General features: G+C 43.2%; 1 protein-coding gene across 1 annotated transcript in view; it reads left to right on the forward strand.

Annotated features, from left to right (window-relative positions):
• Window positions 1-13111, forward strand: part of PRKCQ (protein kinase C theta) — a 54690-nt gene extending 41579 nt beyond the window's left edge. Inside the window, exons 14-19 of the mRNA XM_066318855.1 lie at window positions 1777-1868; window positions 3360-3422; window positions 6953-7091; window positions 9700-9888; window positions 10428-10556; window positions 11173-13111. Coding sequence (XP_066174952.1) covers window positions 1777-1868; window positions 3360-3422; window positions 6953-7091; window positions 9700-9888; window positions 10428-10556; window positions 11173-11328 — 768 coding nt within the window. The 3' untranslated portion in view covers window positions 11329-13111. The remainder of the gene's footprint in view (window positions 1-1776; window positions 1869-3359; window positions 3423-6952; window positions 7092-9699; window positions 9889-10427; window positions 10557-11172) is intronic.
• Window positions 13112-14943: the final 1832 nt, after the last annotated feature.

The following is a 14943-nucleotide window of genomic DNA, read 5'->3' on the forward strand; positions in this document are numbered from 1 at the left end:
CTGTGTACCTTCCCAAAGAGCATCTGTTCAAGTATTTTCCTGAATGGGCTCCTGAGCTCATATTGCTTCCAAGATTTATGCATTTCTTCACTAAATTTCCCACCTTCCTTTGGCTTTTTTACTTGCTGGAACTCATTTATATGCACAGCCCCCTGCAGATGCAAGAAACACTGAAAACCTGCACCCATTTCGTTTAGTAATGGAATTTGTATTCTTTCCCCAGGAGGCCAGATCTGACTTTGAGCTTGTTGGATGACAGGTGGGGTTTCCAGTGAGTCCATTTAAATAAGAGTGCTGTAATTAAGAGGATCTGGCTAAAGAAATTGCACAAATTAGAGCAGACAGCTGTTGTTTGAAAGGAACAAGCACTTTTGTGGTTTTTTAACATAGCCAGCTCTTGGCTTGCTTCCAGAAATACTTACATTAGATCTTATGGATAAAAACCTTCAACTGTTAAAAATACAAGTGAAAATAACTCTATTTCCTCCCCAGAAAAAAATGTAATGGGCAATAGGCAACACAAGGTAGATATTAATAAAATTTATAGCATAGCCTAGAAATGGCTGACTTCAGGTCTGTACAGAACAGAGAGGCTTTTGAGGGGAAAAAAAATACTGCATCCATTTTGTTTTATTCCTGCATTTATGCACAAAAGGTGAGATTCCCAAAACAGAAGTTTAAACTGGCACCATAACTCAGTGTGCAGATCCTTTTCCTCCAGAAAAAGGTGTCCTTTCTGCTTTGTAAAGACAATTCAGGCTGGAAGGGATCAATCTAAACCAGCTTCTGCAGGATTCTGGTGGGGAATTTATGGCTGATGAAGATATCTCATGATCAATGTCACGTACATGAGTAGCCTGGTCTAGTGGGAGGTGTCCCTGCCCCTGCAAGGGGTAGAACTTTAGGGGTCTTTAAGGTCCCTTCCAACCCAAACCACTCTGTGGTTCCATGGTTCTGTATCAAGGATTGGAAAAGAAACCTCAGTGATCACATCTGCTCATTATATACAGATTCCATTGTTTCTATGTACCGGGAGTAGAATTTTTCATTGCCCTGGTCCAACAATGGATGGTTGCATGCAACTGAGGACAAGAAATCTACTTTTTCCAGGCTTCTCTGACATGCAGGTGCTCAATGTCTAGAAATATGATTGATTCATTACTTTTCCCACCAGCAAGCTACTTAGAGCAGCTTTGAGGCTTAAAATCAAGCATGTGATTAAAACAAATTTCTGTGTCTGGTCGGTGTCTCTAATAACTTGAAAAAGTCAGACCCAGGTTCCTCCACAGAAGCTGTGCAGGAATGCAGGTGACACCAGCTTGAAGTCACAGCACTGGATGGATACTGTGGATACTGTACTGGGATGGGAACCAGAGGAGCGCTGCGAGTGATTTTTGCCTTTTCCACTAGTCCCCTGAGAAGCTTGTCCGTCTGTCTTTCTGCTATACGGGCACTGTAAAGTTACTGACCCCTTTCTGTGAGCCTGGAGCTCTGCTGGTAAAAATCCATGGCCCCAGCTGGTTATGAAGTGGGTTTACAGTGTTTGTTAATGGTGCTTATAGAAATCAGAGCCGGGGGTGTGAGTCTGGCCTTAGGGAACCAAGAGGAGAAATTAGGAATCTAAAAAGGAGCTTTTTTAATTTGAAAACCCTCATAGTAATACTTTCCTTCCTCTTTTTGAGTGTTTTCTGAGTGGGTTTTCTTGTTTAAAACATTTAAACTTTTACTTCCCTCTTCACCACCCTTTATCTATTCTCATCTTGTCTCCTTCTCTAGGAAAACCTCTTTTTTGTGATGGAATACCTCAATGGAGGAGACCTCATGTTCCATATCCAGAGCTGCCATAAGTTCGATCTTCCCAGAGCAACGTAAGATATTTACCATTGCCTTTGGGCCTGCAGGGTGCACACGAAAGAGGAGCAAACTGGGGACTTGATATTATTCCCAGCTCTGTTGCTGCCCTGCAGAGGAACTCTTGGGCAGATTATTTGACCTCTCTTCGCCTTGCCCATCTGCAAAGTGGGGATGATGTTTGTGCTGGAAGCCTAGCCCCTCTCTGTCCCAGCTGTCTCCAAAATCAACAAAACCAAGTTGATGGCCATCCTCCCAGCTCAGTGAAGGACTTGGAGGGAGTCACTTGCCATCCTCCTTTCCCTCCCAAAGAAGACTTTTAGGCTGCACCACACAGTTGGTTTCACTCAGACATGACTTTGCTTCTTTACAACACTCTATGGCCAAGGTGCACGACCTGCTTAAGCTGAGGTTCCCAGTCCAGTGGTCAGAGGTGAAGCCGTTGTTTGTTAGAAGTAATGGGATTTTCCTTTTTTTCCCCTTTAAGTTCAAGGGGGTAGGGTGAAAACCTATCAAAACCACAAAAGGCAAATTTAAACAAAAAATTAATATAGCAGCCGAGAATTAAAAATGTATTTACCTTTGATTAAATAAATAGAAGAATTAGAATAAATGAAAGGTGCTTTTGATCCTTCTGCAAGCAAAAGGTAATTTGAAAGTCAATATTGAAACCACTATAGGAATTACTTTTATTTAATAATTTAATAATAAAAACTCCACACCATCATTTAAATCAGTGTCTGATGATTTTTTCCAAATGCATTTGAATGCCCAGAATTAAGAGCCAATGCATTGAAGGCTGAGGGAGCAGAGCTGTGCCACACTGGAGGGGAATATGATCCTCTGGTTTCATTCCCTTCTGGGACAGCACTTTCATTCTTCACATTGATGCTGCATCTTTGCAGCAAGATGTGGTGGTGTCCTTTGGGTAAAAATGTGCTGAGAACAACACATTCAAGCTCAAGAAAGCTCCAGAGAAAGGCCACCAACCTGCTGGATAGTCCATACTATGGATAAGCTTTCAAAATCAGAAAAAAATATTCTTCACTGAACGTGTGGTCAGTCATTGGAACAGGGAAGTGGTGGTATCACTGTCCCTATAAGTGTTCAAGAAATGTGGATGTGGCACCTGGGGGCATGATTTAATGATTTTGGCAGTGCTGAGTTAATGGTTGGACTTGGTGCTAGATGGGTTTTCCAGCCTAAGTAATTCCAGAATTCCAGGACTCTTTTAAAGGCAGGTCATAAATCTGAGCAGGGAAGAGGGCAGTTTGGCAAGGCTGGGAGTCTGTCTGTGCTCCCCATCCCAGATTCCCACCTGATTTTGGGAATCTCACATCACCCATCAGTAAAACACAGTCACCCCAAGCCTTCTGGAGACACTCCAAACCTTCTGGGAGCCTAATGAAACATTGGCTCTTGTGGAGAAAAAGTTTCCATCTTTTTGGATTCTAGTTGAAAAAGCCTTTGGGAAGCTCCTGTTCTAATCTGTGCCTTCTGTCATTTAGGTTTTATGCTGCTGAAATCATTTGTGGGCTCCAGTTCCTCCATTCCAAGGGCATAATATACAGGTAATTTTACTCTTTAGTGTAATTAATATGCCAAATGCTAAACCTTTTCTGCTTTTCCCTGCAAGCACCAATGGCAACAGAGAGGTTGTTTCTTGGCTGTACTTACTGGCCCTGCATTTCTCTGCAGATTTCCATTTTACAGAGTTTGGGTATTTTATTTTGAAGAGAGAGTGTAGAAAAGGCAGTTTTGATCCTTCTTTCAGAACCCTGTCCTATTTCAGATAACATTAAAACAAACCCTTGGGTGCATTTACACTGAGTCATTCACACAGCGCCCAGTGTAGGCACCTTGTTTAAGCTTTCAACAAATCAAGGTGTATTAAGGTCATCAGACACAAGAAATTTGGTACATGTGTTGTGCTGGTTACCTTGGGACACTGGTGACAAGCTCAACTCAAGTAACAAAAGCAGGGAGACAGTGATGCATCTTAATTTCGGATTAATTTTGTGCACAATGGGGAGATGGGATTCATCTCACCATCATGAATTTGAGTTGTCTGTTAAGCTCTTCTTGTGGTAAGCAGAAAGCAGAGGGCATTTTTATGTTCGTCAAGTCTGTGTTAAAATGGGTATGGGAAGTGCCCAGTTCTACCAGAAATTAGGCCACAGTCTGATTTCCCATGGCCAATAGAGGAGTTGAATTTCTGGGGAGCTCTGGTTAAGCTCAGCTTCATGGCAAAATTCAGTTACTAAATTGCAGCCTTCTTTAAAAGCAGAAAACAAATAACTTGTCACAAATAAATGAGAAAGCTCCCTACAGCAACGATGTTTGCTGAATCCAAAATGAGCTTATTTCAGTGTTTGTCATGTAGTGTGAACATTAGAGCAAATGCTGAAAGTGGATGACTTGCTCACAATCCATTCTCCCTTTAAAACACGAGCTTTGATTCTTATTAGTACTCATGTGGGAGCCATTTATAGTCTTTATTGACCGCTGATGGTGATTGCATAAACATGAGATCGATATCAGTGGCATTAAGCTAAGATGATCTCTGGGGCTTCAGCAACTTTTCTGGCTCTAATTATTATTCTCCATCATTGAAAGGAAATATTTTCTGAAGTGCCCAAATCACTTGGCCTTGTCTGTTAATTTTAGTCAACCTTCTCAGAAAATCCAGTATAAAGTGTCTGCAGGACATGGTGACTTTTATGGCAGGACTGCTAATGCTGACATTTTATTTATAATTCACATTTTTACTTGGAATCACTGTGCCAGTGCTGTGTTGGGGTTTGAGACCCATTTCCTCCTCAAAGAAGAGAGGTGTTTAATCTGGAGCCTTGGGAACTGGGGAGAAACTGGGACATCTGGGCACTGGGTAGCATGTGGATAGAAGGAAATATCTCATTCCCAGGAGTTCGTGATATTGCTTTCGGTATTAAACGTTGAGAGAAAAGGTTTAACCAGTCCTACTCTCTTCCCTTTTTCACTGAAGACAATGACAACGAGGTCAGCTGAGAACACAGAGTCATCAGTATCTCTGTCAGAGCAAACTAAGCATGTAGGAAAGTGAACAGAAATAATTTTTGAAACTACGTCTCTTGCGATGTCATAAGAATAATGAATCCAGCTGTTCTGCCTCATGCACCCAAGTTTGGAAACATTGGCTTAAACTTTAACAAATGAGCCAAGGCATTTTTTGGCAGAAACTCTAGTCCCTGGAGCCAATGAGTTTGAGACTCATCAAAATAATGAAAGCAAACTGTAGGTGATGGGTTTTTTGTTTTGCTTCGTTCTACCGGATGAATAAAAGCAGTGCTGGCAGCCCGAGATTGATCTCAACGTTGCAACTAAAATAAGTCATTCCAGCTGGAAATTGTGACGACATGAGTGTCTGCCACTTGGAAGGCAAATGTCTCAGTTTTCTCTGTATTTCTCTTTGATTGATGGCTCCCATTTTGTCTTGGGCCATATTCTTACGGCAGCGAACAATGTCCCCATGACAACGATTTAGTGTGTAAACACCAGTGTCCCCCACCCTGATGAGGACCTGGCCCAAGCAGGACAAGGAGCTTTGCACAAAGGGAGGCTGAAGAATCGTCTTCCCTGCAATTTCAGGCCATCATCCCAGGAACATCAAGGATTAGAAATTGCCTTCTTTGAGGAACATCTCCGAAAAGAAACCTCCCACATTGTAAAGCAATTGTCAGTGGGAGGGTGTCCGTGCAGTAGCATCGTGGTTAGACCTCTTGCCTGAGGTGTGGAAAATCACAGATTCACAGAGGGATTTGGGTTGGAAGGAACCTTAAAGATCACCTAGTTCCAGCCCCCTTGCCATGGACAGGGATGCTGTCCACTGGATCAGGCCCCATCCAACTTGGCCTTTTGGCCAAAATATGTGTAGGCTGTGAATTAGTGTGAAAAAAACCAGCTACACTCTCAACTGTAAGCAAATGTGTCTGAGTGCTTTGGGTGCCCTGAGAAGGAGCAGTGATTGATAGCATGAACCAGACAGTGCAGGAATGTGTATGCTCATGGACCAGGTGACCCAAATTCTACCCACATCCTCAGTTAAATGCAGCATCACTGATCCAAACATTTTACCTGGGTCATTATTTCAAATAAAAACAAAACCTTTAGGTAAGATTAAAGAAAATTAACATAGAAACCTTGCCAGCCTTCCTTTCTTTCTGCCTTTATTTTCTTCTTTACAAGCTTTTCTCTCCTTTCAGAATTAGTTCCCACTAGAGGACCTCTTTGTTCTCCACCAATGGTCATGATTCATCAGCTCATTTTATTTCCTTCTCTGTGCATTTCTGTTTTCTTCATCTCTCTGGGATCTTTGCTTCCCAGAGTAGCTCAGAGCCTGAAAACTCAGATAACAGCCTGGCAGCTGAGTGTGAAAGGCTTTGTAAATCCCAGGGTTCAGATGGTGCAGCCCAGCAATGATGGGAGCTCTGCTGATGCCTGGGATGACTCTGACTCTCTGCAGGGCTTGTGGGTCCTTGCCTCTTGTGACATTTGTAGAGACTGCACTACCAGGGAGATCTGGCAGCAGCTTCAGAGAGAATAGTGAGATCCCCAGGGAATGAGAGAGTGAGAATTACCTGCTCTGTTTCTCCAGGCTGTGTTAGGACAGAAGCACCAGCTGGCACAAAGCCCTTCTTAGCTTCTCTATTCCGCATCCTTGAAGGAAACAGCTTTTAGATGTCTTGGGTGATGTGGTCTCTGGAAGTGTTCAAGGCCAGGCTGGATGTGGCTTGGAGCAACCTGGTCTAGTGGTGGTGTCCCTACCCATGGCAGGGGATTGTAACTGGGTGGTCTTTAAGGTCCCTTCCAGGTCAAATCATTCTGTGATTCCATGACTCTGTGTCTTCTCCAGCAGATAAATCAGTGCTGAGACAAGAGAAATGCAGAAGAGGGATGCTGAAGCCCAAGAGAGCAGTTCCTCATTTATCCCTCAGCCTTCCTTTGTATTTCCAGCATCTGGGCACTACACAGAGGCAGGGAACAAGTGTAATGAATGTAACTGCTAAAATAACTTGTGTGCTTTACACTTTGAAGAATGGGGTTTTCTTCTTTTCCTCCTCAGAGACTTGAAGCTGGATAATGTCCTCCTGGACAATGAGGGGCACATCAAAATTGCTGACTTTGGGATGTGCAAGGAGAACATGTTTGGAGATGCAAAGACAAGCACTTTCTGTGGGACTCCTGACTATATTGCCCCTGAGGTAGGTGTGGGGCACTGGGGGGGTCAGCAAGTGCTGTGGGACAGGAAAAGCCTTAAGATGCGACTGTTGTGCAGTGGTGGAGGTTGCAAAGAGTAATAACCTTGTTTGGAGCAGTTCCAGGCCAGAAACTGGATTTCAGCATGGCTCAGAGCCTGTGTTGCTGTTTGGCATTGTTTATTTTTGTGGCTAATTAATTTTTTGGTGCAAGTGGAGCTTGGTTTAAACCAAGAAGAAGAATTCTTAATGGAAATTACTTTTTGGGCCATGGCAGAAAGAACCCCAAGAAGTTCTGTAACTGAGGAATAGACACAGCATGAGGAACGCTGACAGTACCCTTTCCCTTATTTCTTTCAATTTTTAACCAGACAGAAACTTGTTGCTTTTTGTTTTGGTTTTTTTTCCCCTAGAAAATTTAGTTGTTTTGAACTAAATCCATCCAGAAAAGAGAAAGTTTCCTTAACCTGATGACTTCACACCATGATAGATCTTACTATGGAGAGGCTTTGCCTAATTAGGTGACCAAAGAAAATATTTTTTAGCTCAGAGAAAAACCTACAAGTCATCCATGCATCATGTCTGACATCGATCTGAAATCCATTTATTTACCTTTCAAGAACCCATTTCGTAATTTTAGTGTTTTCATGATGGATATTGGTACTTTCCAAAGAGCTGTCAAAGCCTTTAGGGATTTTTTTTTTCCCTGTACTATAATTCATTGGTCCTTCACTGTGCACTCAGGGCTTGATTCTGGCTGAGGTTACACCACTGCTGGCTCAAGGGTCTCTTCGAATCAATTGGATTTCTGTTGTCTAAGAATGGGTCTAAGTGTGCTCTGCAATCAAGCTGCAATTGTCTTTTATTCCACTTCAGTATGCTTTTTATTTATGAAAAAGAAAAAAGCTATTTTTTGCTCCTAAAAAAAAAAAAAGATAGCCAAGTGTTGATCCATTATCTGTGATTTTATTTTACAGAAAAGAGAACAACTGAAATAGCTCAGAGTTTTATTTCTGCACTATGTTTATTTTAGGGGTTCAACGAGTGCATATAAAACATTTTAGCTCTAAATTGAAAGCACTTCTAGAGTTTATGGATCATCTCTCCTGCCACAGGCAGAAGCACTGGACTCTGTCAGTATTTCACTGCAGCTGCTACCACTGTAATTTGTTACAGACCCAGCATCTTGGCCACAGCCATGCAAATAAGGGGGGGTTTGGTCAGTAGATAAGCAATTTCTTTTCATTTCAAAAAATACCTGGGGAAAAAAAAAAAAAAAAAAAGACAGCCTGCAATTAAATTGCTGAGTTTATTTTTTTTTCCTGCATAATTTCAAACAAAATAAAGTTTTTTCTTTCTGACTGTCATAAAACACTTCCATTTCAATTTCCAGATACTTTGGACTTTAAAAGATAAAACCTTATAAAAATAATTTCTCTTTTCAGAGGGACAGGTTTTTTCAGAGGGATGATTTCATTTGTAAGTGGTCAAAAAAAATTAAGAGGTCTTGCTGATTTATTTTTTTTTCTGGCTCTGAGTGGAACTCATATACATTATATCATATATTCAAATCTCTTTTTTGTCCTTTTGGCATCTCCTCTTTTGGAGAGAGATGTAGTATAGAGCATCCCATTGCAACCAAGATGTAGATTTGAGAGTAAAGATTGTGCCTCAAAATTAAATTTTCCCCTTTACAGCTCTAAAATTTCAATGAGAATCCTACACACCACAGTCATCATGTGAACCTTTAGATATCTGCAATGTAAAAATCTATGTGTGGTTCTTTGAGAACCAAAGGAGACAAACAGGAATTGTATTTTACAGCAGGTAGATATTTATCTGGATATTTAAAATTGGGCAAATTCCCTTCCTTAGCTGTAAAAGGAGATAGTGATAACTGGTTCAGCTCTAGATATCTCCTCAACAGCTGAGGTCAATCTTGCCTCTCCAGAGAGGAAGTTTGAGAACGTGATGATGGTCCTTTGGACCCTGGGGAGGGTGTCACTCCAGCTGGATGTCACTTTGTAAGTAACACTGAAATGCACAAACCAAGGGACTGACTGAGGACAAATTCCCATTCCTCCATCTAAAATCCAGTTGGTCTCAAGAGGACAGAGCAGCAACCCCTTTCATGTTTTTCCTGGGGAAGATTTTGCTGGGATAGTCACACCATTTTAAGTGACTGATAGTCCTAAAGTACCTTTATGCTGCCACATTTGTAATTCTAAAACTCAGCTTGGATCACTGGAATCAATCCCAAAATACTAATTTGTCCTCTTGGACTTCAAGCCTGATTTGAACCCTTGGAGAGCAGGCTGAAATGACTTGTCTCATCTTTTCTATTTGTGATCTCCGTGGTAGCCAAGGACTTGTTCAAGTAACTTAAGAGTTACATGGGACTGTTTTGGCACTCAGGTGTGGCTGTGCCTCGTTGCTGCAGGAGCCACAGGCCCTGCACCACTGGCAGATTTCTGGCTCCTGCTTCAGGCAAGAGAAGCACCCCTGATAGCCCAATCTGCAGAGCAGCTGTTGCAAGGTCTGGTCACCCTCCTGAAGTTGAAAAACTCATGTCAAACATTTAACTTCTGTTTCTGTGGCTCCTCTTCCTGGGCAGATACTGCTGGGGCAGAAGTACAACACCTCTGTTGACTGGTGGTCCTTTGGTGTCCTCCTGTATGAGATGCTCATTGGCCAATCCCCTTTCCATGGCCAAGATGAAGAGGAGCTTTTCCAGTCCATCCGTATGGATAACCCCTTCTACCCTCGCTGGCTGGACAAGGATGCAAAGGACATTTTGGTGAAGGTAAGGATCACCACCCATCAAATGGAGGTCTTTCTGCCAGAATTGTTGTCTTCAATTTGTTTCTCTTCAGCTTCAGTTGTAGAGAGGAACAGATTTAGTTTAGACACTGTTCGTCCTGTGGGCATAAAACCACACCTCTCCCATAAGGAGATTTGTGTGTCTTCCTTCTCCTGATTTGTGATGGTGGCTCCTCGGAGAGATCGGTTTCTTTGCAGAGCAGTCCCTAAGGCACAAGTGTCATTAACTCCTCAAAAAAATACTTCAAATTGAGGATTACATCAGACTGAGATGTTGAACATCTCTTTTTGGGGTACATGCTGCCATCTTTCTGCCCAAACAGCCTGTACATCTGTCAGGATTAGAGGTTGCAATCATCTTTATACCAATCAGTAAACTTCCTTGTTTAGGAAAAAAAAATCCCAACATTCTCTCCATTATGGCCTCTTCTCATTGCGCCAACTCTGGCTAATTACACATTCCACCCTGCTTTGCGCCTGTATTATCATCAGAGAATTTAACCTATGGAATCAACATTCCAGCTTTTTGTAAGAGAGCCTGAGAGGAGACTGGGAGCGAGAGGGAACATCCGCCAGCACGCCTTTTTCCGGGAAATCAACTGGGAAGCTTTGGAAGAGAGAAGGATGGAGCCTCCTTTCAAACCAAGAGTGGTAAGGATAGATCTTCTTTCAGTTCCACCAATCTCAGGTCTTCTAAACTGTGCATTACTACTGGTTGCGTGACCTGATCCTCACAGTACTGCTTTGTGGTGACTGCAGGCCTGGGTCTGGCACACCCACACCATAAATTACTCATGTCTTTCTCAGTTACTGCAGCAGGGTAACACCTTCCCTTCACCACGTAACTGCAGCCCATTCTGAAATTATTACCTTTCATTGCACTGCAGAAGGTAAAACAGGAACCAGGTGTTTGGCTAAATCAGAATAATTCTGACTATTAATAACAGTCTCATTAAATTCTTACAGTTCTATTAATAATAATAATAGAACTTAATTTGACAAGCACACCATACTTTCATTTTACAGTCTTCCACAACTGTTATACAATTGGTGAGTTCAGTCTGCCATGTTACAAAGCTGTAACATCCTTGCCTGGCAGAATTCCTGGATCACAGGCTCAGTGTCTCCTTTATAATATTTATATTTACTGGCTCCCAACTAAAGGTTGAGCAGAGCCCATAGGAAGCAGCCTGATAGGATCAGTACCATGGTAATGAAGATCTGACTGTTAGTGGTTTGACTTTTTTTTTTTTTCCTTTTCTTGAAGAAATCTCCGAGTGACTGTAGCAACTTCGACAAGGAATTCCTAAATGAAAAACCCAGACTGTCCTGTGCTGACAGAGCACTGATTAACAGCATGGACCAAAATATGTTCAGCAACTTCTCTTTTGTGAACCCTAAAATGGAGAAAATATTTTCCTGAGACCTACCTTACTGAAGGAATTCTCTGTAATGATTTGAGTAGCACTTTGTCAACTGAAGACTGTGCATGGTTATTTTTGTCAAGAACCCTCCAGAAAGAAAGCAACTCAGTGAAAGCTTGTACCATGCCTGGAGGCTTCTGACTTATTCCAGTCCATAGCAGATGCCAGCCCACTCTTCATTGATGATAAAGTTTCTTTGTGGTATGTTTTGGTCTCTCTTCTTTCTCTTTCCAATGTTGAGAGCATCTGAAAACGAGGAGGTGCCAAAACCTGTTCCCCACTACTGGTACACACAGCCAACAGGTTTCTCTGTAGGGAAAAATAAGTATATTTGAGCTTCTGGTGATGTCAGTGCCCATTTCTGTTACTCTGACCCAGACCCACCTTCTGAAGGAAAAGTGGTTGGCTCAGGACCTGAGGGTATCAGAGAAGACTCAGGTTGGATGCTTTGGTAACCTCCACTTGCACATGTGCAGCATTGCAAAAGTGTGCAGAGATTTGAAGAAGAGATTTGCTCCCTACACCCTTTAAAAATGCTGTTCACGGGTGCTAGGGCTCAATTTTTCTCCATGGGACAAAGAGACTTTTTTCAGGTGCCAATTCTGCCATCTGCACACCTCAGTGGATTGCTACCAAAGGAAGTGCCAAGATCAGTACAGAAAACCAGGTTTACGCTTAGTGTCTGAGCAGCAAGGATGGGAAGTTGTAGAATGCTTCGAGAACCCTGTTCTAAAGCTTCAAGTGTCTTCTCACACACCTGACTCAGGGCAAGATCTCGATGGGGTTTTCTGATGTTTTAGTCTAAAACCACATGAGAAAAATGCAACATGTTTCCTCAAATGATTGTTTAAGAATTGTAAAAGTGGCCTTCCAAGTCACAGAATTGGGGGATTTCACTTGAAAGGTACTAACTGGTCCTGCAAAGGCTGATTTATTTTCTATTTCTCTAAATGATGTCCCAGCTCTTTGGCACAGGTCAATGAGCTGCACAGGATGGTCACAGGGCAGGAGGCACATCAGGTGAGGGTGGCCTTTATCTCCACCTTGTGACATTTTGCTGTGTGTTCTATCCCTTTGCAGTCTGTGGGAATGTAGGTGGGTTGGTGGATTTAAAAAAAACAGGAATATTTTCTGTGATCCTTTCACCATGGGATCCTTTTAAATAAAGGTGCACTGTTTTCTGAGGTTGCAGTTTTGTGAAACCACCCAGTTACTGCTTGTCACTGAGACACCTGTGGAAAGCTGGGTCAAAATCAAGCCAGAGCTTAAAAAGAAGATTTTGTAACAACTTAGGCTTAGGCAGTCACTCAAGTTGGTGTTGGGATCTATCTGAAGAATATACATTTGGAGCTTTGTTACATCAACCTCCAGTCCATGGAGAAGAAAAGCTCTAGAGGGTAAATTATCTCAAAATCAGCTTCCCTTCAGAGGTGCCTTCCTGGTTCTGCTGGTCCAGGCTGTCAATTAGGACCTCCCAACAGGATGAATGCAGCCTTGCAGGCAGTGCTGGGATATCACTGGCAGTGACTGCAGGCACAGAATCCAGCAGGAGCAAAGGCTGAAGTGCCTGAAGTCAACAAGAAGGGCAGAACACCCTCAGAAAGGTTTCAGTCCTGTGACTCTGATGAAATCTTGTTTGTGCTGTATAAAATGCAGGAGGGGGAATTTGTGCTCGCAGTTTGTGGAGCTGGTCATCATGTTTAATTACAACGGTTAACATTAATTTTTTAAATGCCAGTGCTGTTTGTACAGTTTAATAAAATGTTGTGTATAATTGGGAAATGGGAATTAAAGTGATTAAATAGGGACAAAGAACAGAGGTGCTTAGAAAAGCCATTAAAATGGCTCTGTGCTGTGTGGGGAACATTCCCCAGGGGAATTCCAACCCATAAATACACAGCAGCAGCAAGCACTTGAACAACTGTAACTACTCCACAAGGCAGTATCTAAACCAAGGCTTTGGTGCTGTTCAAAGGTATCCAGGAAGAGAGTGAAATGTTCCTTTTTCAGCTCTGAATGTGTCTGGTATCTCAGAGGGGTTGCAGAGGAGATGTGCAGAGGTCATTGTTAATAGAGACTGACTTATGACATCTTCCTTTGACACCTGAATGAGGCTGGGTCAGCCAAGTCCTGTGAGGGCCTGAGTGTGTCCATGACTCTGACAGAGTCTGACCAGCCTGATCCAGACTAGAGACTGCACTTCTAAGTGTTTGAAGACTGGCAGTATCCCTGAAGGACTGTCAGGGATGTTCTCTGCAGTGGCACAGCAGTTTGGTCTTGACACCAATGCAGGGACAACCCAAGAGCAGAGACTAAGGAAGGAGGGTGCTGGTTCACCTTTTGTGATTAAGTCACTGAAGAGAAACAGGTTTTAACACCTCTCTGATCAGCAGGAAGGCTCTCTGCACTCCAACTGTGGTCCCACAGAACCACAAGTAAGCATGACTTGTGAAGGAACTCGTTGAGTAACTGCTAGAGCAGGCACAGCATTAAGATTTGTGTGAAGCTTTTGATGCAAACCACAAGAAGCACCACCTGCTTCTCTCTGCAAGGCACCTTCAGCTTGAAAACCCAACCAACCCATTGAGATGGGGGCAGGGAGATGGGGAAAGGTGGGTATGAGCCACCACAAACGTGCTCACTGTGTGTCCCAGCTGTGCCTGTGCAGTGTGAAGAGTGACGTGGGAAGCAGCAAACGCTTTCCTGTGGTGACAGTGATTGAGAGATAACAGCCAGGGAGGGCTGAGAGCCAAACACCCACACAGAAATGAGCAGGAGCCCAGGTACCCACAGAGATGCTCCTTTGCCTTAGCTGAACCTGGAACCTCCATTCTCATCTTATTTCTCTTTCTTTCTCTCCCCTCCTCCGTAAACTGCTCATTTTATGGTATAGTAGATGGGGCTTGACAGGTTTGGTTATTCATTTGCCAAAGGCTCAATCCTGTTCTGGAGCCGTGTGAGATCACAGCACTACTGCAGGACCAGCAAACATCAGGGTCTGACCTCCAGCACCACCTGCTTCAACTCAAGATTTGGGAGTCTCCAGCACCCAAGTGTTCCTTCCTCAGTCTTGCTGCCTCACTTGATGAGTGTATGAATTCCTACTTGTTGGCATCCACCAAATCAGGATGAGTGGGAGTCACCTGTAAATGACAAGGCCTGATTTCAGCACTCCTGCAAAGACTCCCAAGAGGAGCTGAGTTGGTGTCACAGCTCCTCAGCGTTCAGAAGAGGAAAACCAAGCTCTGTCCTGCACCTCACCATGCTCCTTACAGTCTGTGCTGAAAAGAAAGGCAACTTTGCCCAGTTGTTACAAGACAGTCCTGCAGTACAGAGGTGTCACGAAAAGTCCCTGTCTGACAAGACAACTCCAAAAAGTGGGTCCTGGCAGTGCAAATGCTCCTCCCTTTGTAATTATATTTGTACCTCAGATATCAAAACTCCACATGAGAGATCCCAGCTGGAACCTGACCTGCTCCCTCGCTCCAGGGATGCCACATCAGCTGCAGCCACCAGCTCATCATCAGTGTGTGACTCAAAGTGTGTCTTGTGGTGTGCAGGCAGCGGAGGTGTCAGTGCAGAGCTCAGGAAGCTTTTCTACCTTCCTTGCTTAC

The sequence above is a fragment of the Sylvia atricapilla genome, chromosome 5 (assembly GCF_009819655.1).
Source record: "Sylvia atricapilla isolate bSylAtr1 chromosome 5, bSylAtr1.pri, whole genome shotgun sequence".
Taxonomy (NCBI): Eukaryota; Metazoa; Chordata; class Aves; order Passeriformes; family Sylviidae; genus Sylvia; species Sylvia atricapilla.